General features: G+C 37.4%; 1 protein-coding gene across 2 annotated transcripts in view; it reads left to right on the top strand.

Moving 5' to 3' along the window:
* GRID2 (glutamate ionotropic receptor delta type subunit 2) overlaps positions 1-19227 on the top strand; it is a 693976-nt gene that overhangs the window by 531834 nt on the left and 142915 nt on the right. For both annotated transcript variants that reach the window (XM_027635943.1, XM_027635941.1), the window contains one exon: positions 15688-15789. In XM_027635943.1, the coding sequence (XP_027491744.1) occupies positions 15688-15789 (102 nt within the window). The remainder of the gene's footprint in view (positions 1-15687; positions 15790-19227) is intronic.

Below are 19227 nucleotides of genomic sequence, written 5' to 3'. Positions count from 1 at the left end.
CTTTGCTTCACTGGGTCCTCTTTCTTTTACATTTTCAAGATAGGTGTAATGTTTGCCTTTTTCCATTCACTATGACCTTTCAAACATCAGAGTTTTATATCTCCTTCAACCCTATCAATTATATCACATGAGTCCCATGAACTCATTTTCTTATTTAAGCATATCCTCATTGATTTTCCTGTGTCATGGGTAGTACTTGATTCCCCCAGACTCTGACAAAAGATGCAGGAGCTGAAAAGCCTGGGAACAAACCTTGATTCAGGCAAAGAAAGCATGTTCCTCAGCTATTTCTGTGCTTGTTGTCTCCAAGTCCCCTGCCCATGGATCAGCAAACCTGTACTTTCCATAGCCTTCCTTTTGCTACAGATATGCATGGGGAGCCCTTCTTTCAGTACCTTCATATCCTTAAACCTCCTAGATGCACAGTACATCACTTGAGTAGCATCCAGTTTCCTACCTGCTTTCTGCAGGTAGCTGACAGTGTGCCCATTAGCAACTGACCTGTGCACTCTCTCCAAAAGGCTGATCATTGTGTTTTGGTCTAGAGGTAGTAATCTTGGCAAGAAATCCTATCGTGGTGTTGAGGTTGAAGAGACCATCTTCAGGACTGTCAGGCAGACTATTCTATGTAAGGACTTTGCTGTTTATCTATGCCATGGTTTTGCCTTCCTTAACTGTGTTTTGGCTTTTTGATTTGTTGTTCTACAACTCCTTTTTTGACCTATCTCCATCCTAAGTAATCTGTTATAGCCAAGGATAGTCAGGCCTACAGGGAAAAGGTTATATCTTTTATAAGACCAAATAATACAGCTGGAAGAAAAACAAGAAAGGTTTTTGTCTCAGAGGACTTTCATTAGATTTCTGGGCTCAAAGCTTGCTCTCTCCCCTGGCTATATTTCTTGGTTTAATAGAAGATATTACTTCTCTTTACAAGCCTATCCTGTTCATAGAATTACACCAGCAAAGCTACAATGACACTTACACGTGAATAGGGAGACAGAAACCTATACAATTCAAAATAATATATGTTCTATATGTTAAGTTTATCTATTTAGCATAGCCATTCTGAGCATGGTGATAATTAGCACAGAAATAGACTGGGCTGATTAGAGAATGTTTTTCAAAAGAGATATGAACCTAATGTACATTTCTGGAGGTGGAAATAAAAAATGCCAGTGCATTAAAGGTAGGAATAGATCTCTTGGAGTGACTTAAACCTTGTTTTCATCATGGAAAGAGCATATAAGTAACATATTGAGGAAATTTTCCTAGCTACTGATGTGAGAAAATTATGAATCCCATTAGCTGGAGGAGAAGGACAGTAGTGAATATTTTATAGTTTAATATAGTATTCTGGATTTTCAAATCTATCTTTAAAAAAATCACAAAACAGCCAGACATGTTCTGGTGTCAGGCTCAAACTTACAATAGCTTGTTTACGTAGGGACTTGTTTCTGATTGTTCAAGGAATTTAAATTCGTTAAAACCTCAGAATGATAGTTACTAAGAGTAGGACTATCATGTGCTGTGTAAAGCTTACTCTAAGTTACTGTTGATACTTTCTTTATAAGGTATGTGGTCTGTATTTTCATGGGTTGTGAAGCTGGTAAGAATTGAATTGATAAATGCAGATGTTCATGCCAGAAACCTGACAGACCAATCATGAGAAAAAGATGGTTTGTAAGGGTAATGTGTCCAGGCAAATAAACCAGCATAGCTTTCTGATTATTGAATGCTTTGGAGAAACTGCCTGTAATCTCCATAAAGGAGCTATTATAGGATATTATTCCATGAATAAATTTGTATATAAAAATAGATGAATTATTCACTTAGTTTTAGTGCATCTTGCATAGAGGCAATTTATATTTCTTATAACAGTACAAATTCCCATTTTAATGAGTGTTTTAATGCAATGAAAAGTGTGCTGAGCATAACTCCCAGGTGTTGTACTAAACATGGAGACATATTCAGGATCTATTCTAAGAAGAAATATAGTTGCATTTGCAGGTGTAGAGATGGAGTTGGATTCTCATCTAGGCTAGTAGGATTATTTTCACTAAAATACTCTGTCTTACACCAGCCAAGACTCCAGCCTCAAATGCCTTATAGTCAGGTTCAGATTTGCAAAACCTGATTGCATATTAGAGTGCAATGAAGTGCAGGTTAAATGAGTAATATATAGCTATGTCAACACAGTTAATGAAAGTGTCTAGAGTAAAGTGTTTAAATCTGAACTAATGCTGACAGACTATTAGCCTTCATCTCTGCTTTAGACAATGGATAGATGCCACACCAGGTAATAGGCTCTTTTGGCTTTTTTTTCCCCTTTTTCTCTTTAGCCTGAAACAGGAGACTTACAGCATATTACCTGGGATTGCAAAGATGGAGGTTAGTCTGACAGTGGAAGACCATGATATTAAAAATAATAAAAAAAAAAAAATTAAAAAAAATAACTGTGGGAAGTTTGTGTTAAAGTCTGGCACTATAATAATAATATCTTCTTTCTAAGTTTATGAAAACCAGTAAAATTCTCTGTCAAAACTGTTATGGAGACAAGAGTAGTCCAGACAAGAGTCAGCTTTCAAACAAGCAATTTTAATCTTGCAGATATTTACATCTTCTCTGGTGTAGCTGTTGACCTTAGGACCTACTCTTAGGAAGATGATTAGTGTCCCCAGTGAAAAGCTTTGTGTTCATTGGAAGATAATGCAGTGAGTGGTACACAGAGGCTGTTGAGAAACAGGTCTCTAGGATTCTGTTTTTAGACTCTGTCTAACATTTGGAGGGATATTACTATTTTTAAGTCAACTTTCTTAGTGAAAGAAATTTCTCATATGGGAAGGAGCTTGATATACTTTTATCAGCATAGCATAAAGGCTGTGACTCTGGCATACTCACAGATAGATCATACTGAGAGAGAATGCTTGGATATTTCCAGCCCCTCAGTAATTGGCTTTAGAGGAGAAACAGCCAGATAGCTATCAGATAGGCAATGTAAACAAGGTAGAGCTGAAAATCAGGAGAAAATGGGGACAAAATACTTGATTTTGGCTATGTCTCTAATGTTAATTATGATTACAGTAAAAAGCACCATTATATAGGAAACTAATGCATACTGTAATGTACCTCAGATAGTTTACAATCATATCAAGTGGGTGCTGCTGAAAATGGGAAGCAGCAAGTGATCAGGGCAAATACAGTAGCTGTAAAGTGCTCAAGAAGGTAATTTGCACCCAATTACTGATTTCTTAATGTAATATTAAGATAGACATTTTTCCCTTTCTTAAAAGTAGTAGATCTTTTAAAATGGAAAGATGATTTTTAAATACATATTTTAAAATACGTATTATCCCTTAAAATTAAATCCCAGAAACACTGTAGTTATAAGCACAGTATTATTACTTAGCTGGTTAAATAAGCACTGCCATATATGCCAATATAGATCCTTAGAAGGATCTTTGCAATATCAAACTAAGAAGGTTCTCAGTGACTTAAAGTTCTTAGTTTCTTTACACAATTTCAGCATTGTGTATGCTAAAAAGGATCTATTGTGGGAATATAGTGTACTACCAAATATAATTTTCATCCTTTGCAAGACAGATTTATAATGTGTTTCTGTAGTTTTAATTACTAAGATATATTGCTAATCTATTTTTGTGGCAAATTCCAGTGTCATTAAAGCAATGATTTCCGTTTGTAATAAAAATGTATTTTAGTGATTCAGCTATTCTAGAGAGGGCTTATTAGAAGTGTCGATTCATCTTTTAAACTAACGGTTTACTATTTTCCACAAGGATCTTTTATTTAAATCTTCTGGTATTCTACAGCATATCATTTGCCATTTAACGTTTATGATATGTGGATTGTTCCAAGAAGCTTATTTACCATAATAAGAGCAAATACTTGCACTGTATGGAGCAATGACTTCATAACATCACTCAGGCTGTCAACCACTCAGTTTCTCCAGAGCAATCTACTAAAAATATTTATCTTGGTGGGTAGAACACAGCTTTTTCCTTATCAAAATTTTTTAACCTTTGGTTTTGTCCAACTGATGGTAAAGCAGAAGGGATTTTATTTGTTACCACTTTACCAAAATTTTTTAGAAACTTTGTGTCTAATTTTTAGAGGAGTTTTTTATGCACCAGAGAGTCACAGCCTGCTGCTGTAATGCTGTTTTATTGTGTTGCTTTTTAATTTTTTCAGTAGCAAATAATAGGCATATATAAATGTGTCACTTTTTTGCAAAATGTTATAGAACTCATATGAGCCCTTCTTTAGTTGCCAACCTTAATTCCTTTCAGCATATGAAATTTACTCACGCTCATGCCTCTGTTTCTTTAATGCAGAATTACCCACTCTATGTGGCTCCTTTGAACTGGCTACTAACAGATCCTGCTGGGGTTTAGATCCTCTTCTGTGGAGCACTGATTAGTAGTAAAAACAGTGGGCTCCAAACTTGCTTTAAGCCATGCATGCTGTGTAATGTGCACAACTGTAACATGGACATCTTAAACAGGTTTTGCACAGGCCAACTCTCAGCTGTGATTGATCTACAACATCACCCCCAGGAAAAACCAGTGGGCAATCAGAATTACACTTTTCCTGGTGGTAAGGTGATGATGCCTCTGAAGAGTCATTGGAGGCACGATCAGAAGGCCATAGGAGAATGGGGCTGATTTAGGGACAACCTTTCTGCTGCCTAATGATGTAGCAAATGCCCTGTGGCATATAGAAAGGAAAGAAGCTGAATGTATTGTGTGTGCTGAACGTGAGGTTATAGTGTTGGCAGTTAGAGAACTGCTTTTGATCATTATCAGTATAACATTTCATTATCAGCATAGCAGTTCTGTCATGGCCTCTAGAACAAAGGTAATTCCAGTAACTCTGGATCCCTTTCCCCATCCACGGCGTGGGGCCGGCCCAGTTCTAGTTCCTTCTCCATCTGAAGAACCATTGCGACGCTTTGAGGGATGGGGAAAGGAAAACTCCAGGGGTATCTCAGGGGTTTTTTCTCAGGCCCTGAGCCTGGAGGGGAGAGGTGCTCCCCCCTCCCCCCCCCCCCCCCCACACGTGGCCCCATGGCCGGCAGGGAGACAGGTCACAGGACACGGGGCGTGGAGAGGAGGCAAGAGCGCGTTTATTGTGGGGGATGTTACATTTATAGGGTTGAGGAGGATTCACAGAGTAACCAATTAGAAGTCTCAAGGGGCTTACAGGAACACCCAATCACAGGAAGAGGTTAACAAAGGCCAATGGAAAGCACCTCAGGACACCTTCCCAGGACATTCCTGCATGGATAAGATAACACGGGGGGGGTGCTGGGAAGAAGAAGCATGTGTTTGCAAAGAGGACCACCAAAAGCCATTTTAAGACATGTTTAAACCACAGTTTTCCCATATAATGCAGGTTTAATGCTACAAGTAACAGTTTATTGATGCTAAAAAAACCTGTGCTTTGCAACTAAGGCTAGATCACTTGACAGGGAAGTATTCCAGCAGATCATCTCCAGGTAAAATTTTAGAAAGTATTATCTGGACCCCATAGAGGGAGGGACCCCTGGTATGAACCAGACCGTGACCTAGTAACTCAAAGATTTCCCAGTGCTCAATGCTCCTGGCCCCTGTGCTGATATTTAGGACACTAGGTGAACACTCCTCCTCTCATTGCAGTTTAATTTAGTGGGAAGAAGTTACCTCTTGTTATCCAGGTTGTTGGCCACAACCATCTCCTCAAACTCACTCTTGACCTTTCTGTTCTCCACTGCCTCAAACATCATGGTCAATAAAGAGACTTCAGAAGAAGCTGCTGTTTCTTCTCAGCTGTGGCCTGGTACTGATATTCTGCTCCATCACTGCTGTGCTAAGTTTTTTTATTTCTTTCTTGATAGTTCTGATTCCTAAGAAAGCTGCTCTGTGCTGAAAAAGTGGAAAAAACACCCCACAATCTTATTTTCTTTACTACCAAACTCTCAAAAATATATGTTCCAGTAAATCACTTGTAATATCTGGTCCATAATGCACTGAAAGCTAGTGACTCTCTAGCTACCCACCCTGTCAGCATGGGTTATACTGGAGTAATATTTTCTAACATATCAGTGACAAAATGAGGCTTTGATTTACTATCCATCATCAAGTGACTTATCCAACTTAGCAGACCTCTTTCTTTCTGCCAACACTGAGAATAAATCCTTGATTTTAGAAACAGAGTATTGATCTGTGTGTAAGCGAAGATTGTTTCCACTTCTGTGATTCCCATTTAAGCATCACATGAATGTGGAGAATCAATGGAAAGCAGTTTGTCATCTAGTGCTACTCTTGCTGCATTGTTGTGTTAGTTTCTCTGTAGTGAGACACTTGAAAGCAATATTTTAGTAACAACTTGTTTTGGTTTGCCCCTTTTCACCAAAGCTCTCCATTCTTTAGGCACTTGAGTGCCTTCACATATGCACATTTAAAATGGAAATTAGTTAAATTGTCCTTTCATGCAAATTTCTCATGCTCCATCAGCTTTTACATTTCTTTTTCTCTTCCTTTTTATTCTTTTTTTTTCTTATATATATATTTAGTTGTTGATGTTGATGCTTTGTGAGCAACTGTTTCATAGCCCCTGTGCTTGGGAGGTATGTTGCACTAGCATGAATGAATAGGAGATACTTTTATCAGATCTTTCTTTGTACTACTTTTAAGAAGGAGCTGGCAAACTCTGCTGTGCTGAGCAACAGAAAGTGTAAGCTACTTTGATGTTGTGTAACTTTGAACAGTTTCTAGACAGGTACAAATATGCTTAGAGATACAGAAATTGTCTTTACTGAACATTGGTGTATGTTCTCACAATTCCTACATACTAATTCGTTTGCTTGTCATGTTGGTGATGAGAGGTTGAACGTGTCGAGGAGACAGGGGCCCACAGCTTTTGGGATAAAAATAGTATCTTATCACAGCTTCCACTCTTTGACTTTGTATCTGGGATTTGGAAGTAGTGTTTTCATGTCAGTACATCAGTGCCTTGAGTAAGGAAAGAAGGTGTTTTTCTGTATCTTTTTCTTATTTTGTATTTCATGTTGAAGTTAAGAATTATGTAGCAATGCCAAAGATCCTATGTGTAAGTAAAATATAAAATGAGATTGTTCTTTTTCCAAGGTTTTCAGGACATGCATTTTTATGGTGTGTGCATTCTAGGAACATCTCCCACCCTTTACCTCAAGTCACAGAATCACAGAATATGCTGAGTTGGGAGGCACCCACAGGGATCACTGAGTCCAGCTCCTGGCACTGCACAGGACAGCCCCAAGAGTGTCACCATGCACCGAAGAGCATTGTCCAAACACTTCTTAAACTCTGTCAGGCTTGGTGCTGTGACCACTTAGCTGAGGAGCCTGTTCCAGGGCCCAACCACCCTCTGGGTGAAGAACCTTCTAATATCCAACCTAAACGTCCCATGACACAACTTCAGGCCATTCCCTTCAGTCCTGTCACTGGTCACCACAGAGAAGAGATCAGTGCTTGCCCTTCTTCTTCCTCTCTCGAGGGAGCAGTAGACTGCAATAAGGTCTCCCCTCAGTCTTCTCCAGGCTGAGCAAACCAAGTGACTGCAGCTGCTCCTCATATGGCTTCCCCTCAACTCCTGTGAATGCAACTCTTTTTTTCATTCATAAAGAAAATGACAGCAGCAGTACTGGTCATTGAGCATTCAGTAGCTAACTAACTAAATAAATCTACCTTTGAGTAAATAGTGGTGAAGTATTGCTTCATTTAAAATCCTTTAGCCTGCCAAAGAAAAATGGAGATTCCCATATGCTATGCCTGAAAAAAATTATACTTCATAACATTATACTTCATATAAAAAGATAACTAGATGTAGAGTTCCTTGATGCATTTCTGTGCAAGCAATGGTATGACAATTCTGGTTACACTTCAAAAATAGGGCTAAAGAGGTGCCATTGCAATTAGTCCAGATGTTCTGTAGCCTCATTGGGCCCCATGTATACTATACCTAAACACATGTTCCTTGTTAACTGCCTTGAAAATAAACACAGATTTCTGTAGTATAATCACTACTTGTACCACTGCTTCTGCTATTGCAGCTCCTGGGGTGGAACTATACATGAGCCTTTCTTTTCCTTGGAGAGTGATGAATCCAGTACACAATTATCCATGTGGATTTACTTAAAGAACTGACTCTCAGGCTGCTAATTCAGTGATTATATTGAAAGGAGATTTCATTGCAGAAAAAAAAGCCAAGGTGCTTCTCAGAGTACGTGCTCACAGGGCTGACTGCAATGCAGTGTGGAGGCACCCAAGGAGCTCAGCACTGGCAGCTGTCTGCTGCAGAAACAGGGCATTCAGCATAGCCCAGTTTACTCTACTCTGAAGGATTCACTTACGTGGTTTACTGGACTGGGTTTATCCAGTATCCTGCTCCGTAAACTCACTTTTCTCCAAGTGAAACTGGTGGTTTTGTTCTGGGCTGTTGCAATTTCAGTTTCATTCTGGAATGCTCCCCCCAGAATTTTTGAGCCCTGCAACAGCAAATGGGGTTTGTTGGTATTCCACTTTGACTTTGACTTTCTGAAAATTCAAATCCTGAAAAAACACCTTCCTAAGCTGAAGGGAAAGCTGGCAGTCTGCTGAAGAATATTTGTATACTCCCAGGGAACTGATGAGAAGCTGAAATGTGCCATGTGTGTTTTCTTACTATCAGTAGAAAGGGAGCTTCATGCAACACAGTGGAAAACAATATTTTTCATTATTTGTCATTGAATAGGTTTGATGAAAGGATTTACTATTATATGAAAAGCTTATATACTGTGATCTAATACAAACTGGAATAGTAACCTGGAGTATTTTTCTCTTTGATTTCATAAAGATGCAGTGGTTGAAAAATGGACCAAGTTCAATTATAAAACCTGATTTTAAGGTTTTTGGGGCTTTTCAGATGTTACCTGACTTAGATAAAATAAATCCTTTTAAACTCTTTAATATACTTAATGAGAAAGGAGACAAGAATTTGCAATTAAAAATCAAAGTGGTGTATTTAAACTGTACACAAACCTGAACTTGCTTGGTATTATCAATTTCCCTGAAATAATTCAGACAGCAAGGTTTCAGTGTGAAATGAAAGTGATATTTATGAGTTTTACTCTGGGAGTATGAAGAACTTTGATAGCAAAGGGGGGAGGTCAGTATTGGGTCAAAGAACAGGCTTTTCTGAGTATTTGACTTTAACTGAAATATGGAGACAGTGGGAAAAGAGATCACCATCTGACTCATTATTATCCTCTTCTAGGCCTTTTCTTCAGAGTTGTGTAAGGATGTCAGGGGACAGGAGTGCGAAAAAACCCATGAAAGGGGGAAGCAAAAGAAGCATGGCTATACAGTAATTTATTTTGTTAAGTCCCATCTCCCTCATAACACAATAGGAGAAGGAGGAGTTGGGGGGAAGTTTCCTGAGGGGACTGACTGCAAGAAAATGAGATCCAAGGGTAAAGAGAATGGGGGAAAGACCCAAAGTGATTTGAAAGATGAGTGAAAGCTGGATGAAGTAAAAAGTGAGATCCCTTGACCAACCCAAACTCTAAACAAACAAAACCAAAAAAAAATTTAGAAAGGCTCAGGAAACAGCAAGGAAGATCAAGGGAAAAAAAGTAAAGAGGAAAGAAAGTACACTCAGAGAGCACAGAGAAATGGCAATATAGGAAAGAGGAAGATAACCACAGGTTAGGGAGCTGCTGGGAGCACTGAATTCACAGAGAGGACTTAAAAAGGAAAAGGGGTATTTTCCAAAGATAAAAGAGATGACACTTAGAAGTGGGAACTGATAAATTAAACCCACCAAATTTAAAATGAAAGGGAAAGTAATAATAGAGAAAGTAAGCTAGAGATGAAGCAGGGGAAAAGTGAGAGATCATTAGAATGACATCACTGACTTGGGGAAATGGTTCATTTTCTTTGAGATGTGGTGATTTACTATACATTTCAAATATCATACCATTAGTGATCCTCTAGAAGCTTGGCCTAAGCACTCAGTATGAGCTTTGTGAGCAGAGCATGCAGTGTGAGAACAGCTATGGAGTCTATCCTATTTTCCTCATATATTCAACATTTGTCAGTGGTCTAAAACATCCAATTATAACTTCTGGCACCAATCTGGGTCCTTGAGAGAACATTGAGTCAGGAGCTAGTAGGCAAACAAACAGCAGGTTACCAGCAGGTAACTTTCCATTAGCTTCTTTATTTCAGTTCAATAAGAAAAGGAAATGTAGGCAGTGCCCAAAGCAAAATATTTTATTAACTCTGTGCAGCCTAATTCTACCATGTGCTTTGGCTTTGAGGAAAGAAATTCTTGGTTAGGTCACTTGCACTTGTGTCTGTGATCAGTTAATAAAACAAATAGCCCACCTTGGCTGCTGCAATATAGCCCTTAGCCCTATGTATATAAAACTAAACTTGGGTATTCAAATTCTCCTGACAGCTTGAAAATAACAGGGCAAGTCCAGGGGCAGGCATTCCTTCTAGTCCAGAGACAAATTAAAGCAATAAAACATACTGTACAAAATAATTACTGAATGCACAGAACTATATAGATTTCACCACAAAGAATGTAGGAGAAACAAGTGCTGCTATACATTATCCAATTTGTTGAACACAGTATTTTCTATTGATTTTAACACCTTATTATTTGCTTACTATTACCTAGGTTCCAATGAAGGTAGCAGTTAAACACAGAAAGCTTTCCTGCTAACCAATTGTATTAGGAAATTGGTGTGAAGAATGAAACTGATCCTTGATTCTTTAATCAAGTCTAAGGGTGCAAAGGCCCTTAGTAAATCTCTGGCTATCAGAATTTTTGCAGATTTGGTTGACCAACTGTTCGTTGCTGGCTAGAGAGCTGGACTGAAAGGACTTTTTAGCCAGGTGACAGAGTGTCTGACAAAATTTTACATAACTGACAGTATCAGATTGACAACTAAATGATCTCTTTTACAGTGTTTCTTCTGTAGGACGTAGTCTTTCATCAATAGGATTTAGTCTCTGATTTCCCAGTTACTTTTGGTCCTGTTAAACAACAGCTGACAAGACACATCAGAAATACTCTTTGCAAAACAATTGCTATGTTGTCCTACTTGAAGTTTGTCTAAACCCTTTTTTTTAATTTTTTTTTTTTTTGTGCATCCTATTTTGAGTCTTCCCAACACCTCTGGGAATTCAGAATCTTCTAGCTGAGTGCTGTTTCATGACAGCTTCGTGGTGTCTTTTTCATTTGTGTGAATTTATTATGCTTTGGAATGGAAAAGGGGATTATTGACGCACATTTCTTCTGTTGAAGTCACATCTTGGAAAAAGTCAGTTCCTAAAGCAGATTGGACCTGGGTGAAAATTGAGGAAGGAGTTTGTGAAGAATCTGTGGCAAGGAGGCTGGTATTTCTGTGAGTACCCAGCTCTCTACAAGCTGCTAATGGAACAGCTCCTCAACAGTGCTCTGTGGTGGGCATTTCCACTGGAAATGTTTTGTCAGGCTGTCCATACTAAAACCAAGATATTGTTCTTTTGGGTTTTGTTTGTGTGTTTGTTTATTTTCTTTCTTTAAATGCCAGGGAAATAAAGGAAAAAGGAGCCACTAATCCCGGTGTCCTTATAGATTTCAGTTGCAGATGTAACACTGTTTTATCTTGCAGATTTCCACTGCAGCTTCTCTAGGGTGTTTTCTGCTCTTGACTGTTAGTAGTATTGCTGTGATGCAGTCTGAGTTCAGAGGTGGTTGCACTGCAATGCTGGATGAACCAGTTCCTGTATATTTCCTGTATTAATTGAAGTAACAGAACACTCTACGCTTTGATGTAGTGACAAGCACCTAAGTTATGCATTTTTATCAGTATTTGTGTTTTACTTATTTTCTGTGATTGTCCTCAACTGTGATCATACCAGGCCAATTTATTTTTCTTGATTAATTGGCACAATTTTAATCTGCTTTTTACTCTGCCTGAAATGAAAGCAAAAGCTCTCAATTATTCTTCAGAGCTCACTGATTTTGTAGGAAGTAGGGGAGAAAAACTGACTGTAAGCTCTGTCATAAAGGCAATATAGATTTTAGCATTCCAAGTTCCCTATAAATCAGTGCCTGGAAATTGCAAATACACATGAAATAGATTTTTCCTATTTTAATATTGATATACAAATTGAAGACCTTCCTTAATGCATTGTTTATATAAACAAAAATTTCTAATAAAGAAGAGAGGTAAATTTTTGGCTCTACCAGCAAAACAGGAGAGCAAACCCATTCCAATAATGATGACAGTGGGGATAACCGGCTGGGAGGTGGGATGACCAGAAAGAGATCGTAAATTAGATATCAAAGGAAATAGAAGAGTGTCAACTTTTCCATCTTCATCATATTATATCAAATCTAGCAGAATGAAAGTTGTCATTAGAATAAATAAAAGAAACGGCAACAGAAGTACAAAGCACTATAAATGACAAAGTTCATATGATATAAAGATGACAAGCGCTGTGCCCAATAGAGAGTTCCCATCACCAATCGACAGAAATTCACCAGAGTTAGTGTTAGATTCTGTCAGTTAGTGTTAGATTCTGATCTGTTCTCTCATTTGAACTATCAGAGACAGGACAAAAGAAAAAGGAAGCAAATGCAGAAGCAGCAAATGTTTTGCAGAAGCAGTTAAGTGAGACATAAAGCTGAAGAGATAGCTTCATATCACCCCCATCTCGCTGCTTCAGCAATAGTTACATTTGCTCCATGCTGCAATGACAAGCTCAAATTGTCGTCAATAAATGTTGATTTGTTTTCTCCCAATAACGGTAAGCAGCTCCCACTCAAAATCAATTTCAACTTTGTTGGCAAGACACTGCACATTTGTCTTTGCCATGACTGTGCTGCGTAAAGGAACAATTGAATGGAAAATTAAATGAACAATAATTGAAAGTAAAAAGTACCTTTTTAAAGGAAAATCAGTGCTATGCTGAATTTCCAGGAATCACTTATGTTGGTGGGGTTTTTTTTCCTTAAAAAGGTAGAATGGGTCGGGCTAAAAATTTAATTATATAAATACGTGCACAATAATGTACATAATTAAAAATGGAGTTTAACCTCAAAAGGATACAAAGGCTCTTCAGTAACTTTCTAGGGTTTTAATTCTGGCAAAAGCAGCACCATTTCTGCAGTAATTATACATCCAGCACATTTGGATATGCTAATTGGATCTAAGCTCTAATTAGTTTCTTTGTGTGACTAAGAATGACAATCGCCAAATTAATTTAATGCAGTTTTCTTCTGAACTTGAATGCTGTTTTCAATACTTTCAGTACGGAAAACATAGACTGTCAAATGCTTTGCTTTATAGGATGGCAGTGGTTCACCACATACAGTGTACAGCGCACATATTTCAAGTACATTTGCTACATTTCACTGCATTATTACAGGTAATACACTTCAGCAATTAGGTTATTCATCTCAAGGTGTTGCTCTGCCAGAGGAGTGATGAGGACCTGGAACATGTCAGCAGTCCATCCATACCTCTGTGAACACGTGTGAACAGATACACCGTGGAGGTACAGAGGAAGCAGAGATGGCTAGTATGATTTGTTGGTGGTCTTTGTGATCAGATAGGAACATAAAGTGAGGAAACCAAGAAGTGATTATTTGTGCTTTTATTTAGAAATAGGTACTGGAAATATGAGTAATTAATATGATGCCTCATACTTTCGTTCCTCCTTGTATCCTGTTGCTGCTTTCAGTGATTTCTGATAGTTTTCTGAATCCAGTAGATCCCTGATTCAGTTATTACTCATCATTATCCTTGCTCATTCTCTGACTGTAGTATAACCTTGTCTTCAAAATGGCAAGAATTAGGACAGCTCTGAGTGCTTCTGAAAATGGCAGAGAGAAATTACTTCATTGTTTTAAGGCCATCTTCTTTTGGGTTACATAGAATTATGGAATCATTTAAATTGGAAAAGACCCTTGAGATCATTGAGTCAAACCTAACTTCTATATCATTGCAGAAAGCTTGTGTTCTGTACTTTTTGAGACACTCATTTCTTAAGGAGGTACCTTCAAAGAATTTATATGAATATATTGAAATTAAAAAATTGGGAAGTTGCTCTAAAGTAATGGCTGTATTGAAGAAAACAAATATTTCAAATTATCAATTTATGAAATTGTTAAATATGTTTACTTAAAGTTTGTTCCTTGTTTTCTGTTTCACTTTGAAAGACCTGTGAAACACATATATAGAGACATTTCACATGAAGAACTGAAAATAATGATTTCTGTAAATTTCTGTTCTAGCACAGTCAGCAAAGGTAGTCCCCTTCTTTACAGACCCTTTCAGATGCTTTGTGATTGCCATTTCTGTGACTCTGTGTCAAATTGCATACATGTTTTAGGTGTTTTACAGTTTATATTTCTCTAAGGATTGAATTCTCCAAGAGAGTAGTCTTAGTAGAGGCTACTGGACCCAGCAGGAACCTGCTGATGTCAATCTTGGTTTTTCAGAGGAAGCAAGACCTTTTGTTCCTTTAAATAGGGACATGAAAACCACCTGGGTTTAGAGGCTTAGGGTAGCTACCTGAGTCAGAGGATGAGCATCCCTGGAAAGACTTCATGCAAGGTCCATCAAGAAGGCAATTCAGAGCAAGAAATTTTACTTACAGGTGTCTATTTCTTTGACTGTGTAACAGCTTTACATAGGCATTGACCATAATTAAGACTCTGCTTCAAAGTCCTCTGAAGTCAGTCATTGTCTTTCTTTTGGGTTTTGGATTTAACACTGGTAATTGTACAGGCCAGCTGAGTGGGGTAATGAATTTCAAAACCAAAACTGGTTATGTTTGTATGTGATGCTAAGGGATATGTGATTCATGGATTTGTTTCTCTGTAGCCAAGATAAGCATCTACCAACATATAAAAATGTAGGCAAGTTATATTTTCAGAAAAGCTAAATTACAAGTCAGTATTTACTAAGCTCCAATTGAAAGGCAGTTAGTTAAAGAGATTCCTGAGCAAAAGCTTCCGTTGACAGAAGCCCAAGAAATACTATAACACTGATGCAAACAATGCCATAGCTGAATTTTTTTTCTGCATTATCTATTGCAGTTCTTTTTTAATATTGTGATGTGCTTATCTGATGATCTTTCAGTCATCTTTAAATGTGGTTTTTAACCTGGATTTAAATCACTGCTGTTTCATTAGCAATTAGTAGTAGTATAAGCTTTAATTAAAACTAGCGTAATTCCTTTTGTCAGAGTTCCACTAGGAAAGATGGGCTGAAGCTGACAGCATGCTAAAATTATGGTAGCTATTATTTCTTTCATTAGTGTATAACTGAAAGTAAGGTAGAAGTATTGTTACAGCCATAGTACTTTTTAAATATTTTTCAGTAATGTAGAAGTCCTTCCTGAGCTCTTCTAAAGCAATGCGTATAACCCCAAATCCTGGATACTGTCATCCGTTGCACACTGGTATTTAAAAGTGCAAACTGATATCTCTAATTGCTTAATTTTCAATTTAAAGATTAATCTGCGCACAAGCCCTTCTCTGATTTTCCATCCCCTTGATTCCAGAGGGTGGTTCTGTTTATTACATATGTTTCTGCTTAAAGCCACCTAAGAGGAATGATTAGCAAACTTTTATGGGCAATGAGGAAATTATTTATGTTTTCTCTTTTAGCTCGGCTGCTGGAATCCTGTCACTGGTCTGAATGGGTCACTAACAGACAGAAAGCTGGAGAATAACATGCGAGGAGTGGTTCTGCGTGTGGTGACAGTGCTGGTAAGCAGATCCTCAGCTTTTTACACTAGCAAGAATGTATTTTCTTCCTCTTGCCACATCTTTTTATTAAGTACACCATTCTACCAAGAAATGAGTTAGTGTTGGAGTGTCCAATTTAAGCTTATCAATACTGGAACAATGGAGCATTTTCCACAAAATAAAGTTGTTTTTCAGTACAGCTCATTTCAGAGTGAATCAAACACATTAGAACCCGTTTCTTCCACAAATGCATTCTAAATTAGATAACACAAATGTATGAACTGATAAAGGGCAACTTCAACTGCCCTGTTAGCTAAAGTTACCTAGCCGAAACTCTAAATTAGATTCCATTCCAACTACCTTGCCAAACTGAGTACAGTATGAAATAAGTTGTTGTACCTGGAAAATATTCAGGGTCAAATTAAGGTGAGTAACATAAGTTTGGTAAAACATCTACTGTCTCCTCCTGGCTTTTCTTCAGCCAGGTTCATCCCCTTTGTGGACATCTTGCATTTAGCAGCTGCAGTAAAGTTCTTGGTTTAAAACTGAACAATGCCTGCCAGAAGAGGAAAGCGCTTCCTGTTATGAGACCAGTGTATTCCCTGCCATAAACTTTGGTTGCTCGAGGAGTTGTTAGAGTGGAAAAACATAAAAAAGAAAGAAGAAGGAATTAATATGGGACATTTTTAGCTCTCTTTAGAACAATGCCCAAATACAAATTTGACTCAGGGCTGCAGAACTGTAAAGGTTATATTGAGTTATTTCCCTTTTGATGCTATCTGCTCCTGTTTTTAAGTTCCAGTTCAGTGTCTGAGGGCCTGATGGCTTGCTTATAAAGAACAAGACAAGAGGAGTTTTCATGGTTTACATTGCTGACAATTCATGATGAAGGAAGAGGCTCAGTCAGGGGTAGAAAGTGAAACCACCAGAGTAGTTTTGTACCCTTCCAGTTATTTTATCGGCATTTAAAAGCTATTATCTGTCAGGGTGCCTAGTTTATGGCATTTAGTATACTAAAGAACTTCCTGTGATAATATCTCCAAGGCAAAACAAACCAGCCAAACAAACAAATAAAAAACTCCAAAAAACCCCAAAACAACACCAAACCAAACCACAACAACAGAAAAACAACCTAATAAGAAGGATGAATGCAAAGAAAAAGTAGTAAGGGGTGAACATTGCATGTTCATCAAAATACTATCATGGTGGCAGTGGCTGGTCTTTGTTTGCCTGATACTTATATTAATTAATACAGTATAATTATGTACTGTTGACAAAAATGATCTGTGGATGTTGCACAGAAAAATTAATTCAAATTAGAATCTTGGAATTTTTTTGCTTCTTTTTCTTCCCTCTCTCCCCACTCTTACTGATTTATCCCCAGTTATTTTAGTTAGCTTGCCAGAGAGCATTCTTCTTTCAAGTCATTATAGCATGAATATTTAGCAACTTGCAAAGATAGAAAAAAGTAATTAGTTATGCTGATAGGATAATCAATAATAATATACTGTATTAATATAGTAAATATTAATGTTAATAATAAAGACAAACATTTTAATTTCAACACAGAGCACATGGCAGTTCAGTTTCCTCACTAGTTTTATATGTGCTGGATAGGACAAAACTGGACAAAACTGAAGATTTATATTTTACCTGTGTGATGAAGATGTGTGATTTTGCCTTTGACATGAGTGGAGGAGGGATTTCACCAGTTAACTTTATTTTACTGTTTATCTTTACTATGTTTTCTTTTTCATCTTTCTCCCAGTTCTTCAATTAAGTCAATATATTTCTATTACAAGAATCTGTACAGACTATGAATGATTAGTTATTGTTATTAATTCTACCAATTTCTAACAGTATGATTTTGATCTGGAGAAACAGGAAGGCTTGTGTTAAAATCAGATAATACATTTGAATATCCATAGGTTTCTTTTTCGTTGAGATTTGAGAACTTAAAAATAATTCGTTATTTTTTTTTGTTAACACTTCAAATCTCTCATGTCTTTCTGAATAGCAACCCTTCTTTTCCAATTTCATTTTGTTATGCCTTCAGGTTGAGAAGGACTTGTTCTAAAAATTGCAGTAGAATTTGAGAGGATAGCAAATTGCAACACCTGGGTTTATACTGCATTATTCTCACTATGAAATGAAACATTCTGGAATCTGAAAATGATAAATGATTGTGACTAATTTCCCAGAGCAGTCTTCCAAAAAGCAAGTACTGAACAATTCCCATCATCCGCATCCATCTCCCTAGATAAATTTAGTAATTATGGGCTACGTATCTGCAGATCCAAAACATAATCTATTTGTGAATATGACAGAATACAGTATGGCCCCAAATTGGAAATCGTCTGGTTTCATTCGGCAAGGAATCCTGACTCCTCTGCAGTTAATATGAGTTCTCCCCTTTGCATAAATAGTAATAAAAATATTTCTGTGTGGTTTATTCTGAGGGGAACTATAGTCATGTTTGTGTACATGTGGTTCAACATTTGAATCCGAGCTGGATTAGTATTGCACTTTCCACACTTCTAGAAAAGGTTTATTTTGTCTTACTTAAATATCAGATGTCTCTGTCTTGGACTGCTTCCACACATGCAGCTGAAGTTTGAACTTTCTGTTTGACAAGTTGCTCTTGAGTTCAAGTGACTTGCTGGTGAATTTCTGAAATGTAATCTGAGTTTCTGAAATGTAGCTCAATCAAAGGTCAGCATAATAGTTCCAAACAAATTCAGAGTGTCTTGAATGAACAATTGCCCAGAAAAAATTTAGCTATATATCCATTTTGGTAATTTCGGTTTATCTTCCTCTTTTTCAGCTGTTCACTTTTATTGAAAGATACCTAGAATACAGCAGATATTCTCACAATATCATTTTACTAGCTGTGACAATTAATGAATTATTCATATGAATGATAAGCCATTAGAAATGGAATGAGATTTGTCCTGTTTGACAATGAATAGGCCAGCAGGTATTTGCAAAATCATGTTTCTAAAAAAGCCCCTGTTGTTCAAAAACAGCAAAGGTTTGACCCATTTTAAAGCATTAACACCTTGACTGAAAAGTACAGAGCCTTTTCTGAAAAGGCATAAGGTATAATATCCTAATGTTGCAAAAGATATTTGTGACTTTACATGAAAATTTGATACAGCTCCCAACCAGGAATGTATTTTCATATCTGGAGGGTTCTAAACACATAGATAGTGTGAAGGAAAGAAAGATAATAGCAAACCATGCTGAATTATTCTTCACCATACATCCCTATTCACTGTTTGTTGAGAGTTATTACCTATAGGTTACTTGCATGAAGCTGCATTTTGGTACCTTTGACTCCAGGTGGGCACTGTGAGACATGATGCAGTGAGAGGACTGGCAAAAGCATAGCAAAAAAGAAAACTAAAAGAAACAAAAAACACCATCATTTGCACCATGGAAAATGTTATCATATGTGGA

Source organism: Corapipo altera, unplaced genomic scaffold, assembly GCF_003945725.1.
Source record: "Corapipo altera isolate COAL_440 unplaced genomic scaffold, ASM394572v1 22b, whole genome shotgun sequence".
Taxonomy (NCBI): Eukaryota; Metazoa; Chordata; class Aves; order Passeriformes; family Pipridae; genus Corapipo; species Corapipo altera.
Note: the sequence above shows the minus strand (reverse complement) of the source record. Positions and strands in the feature narration are given on the sequence as shown.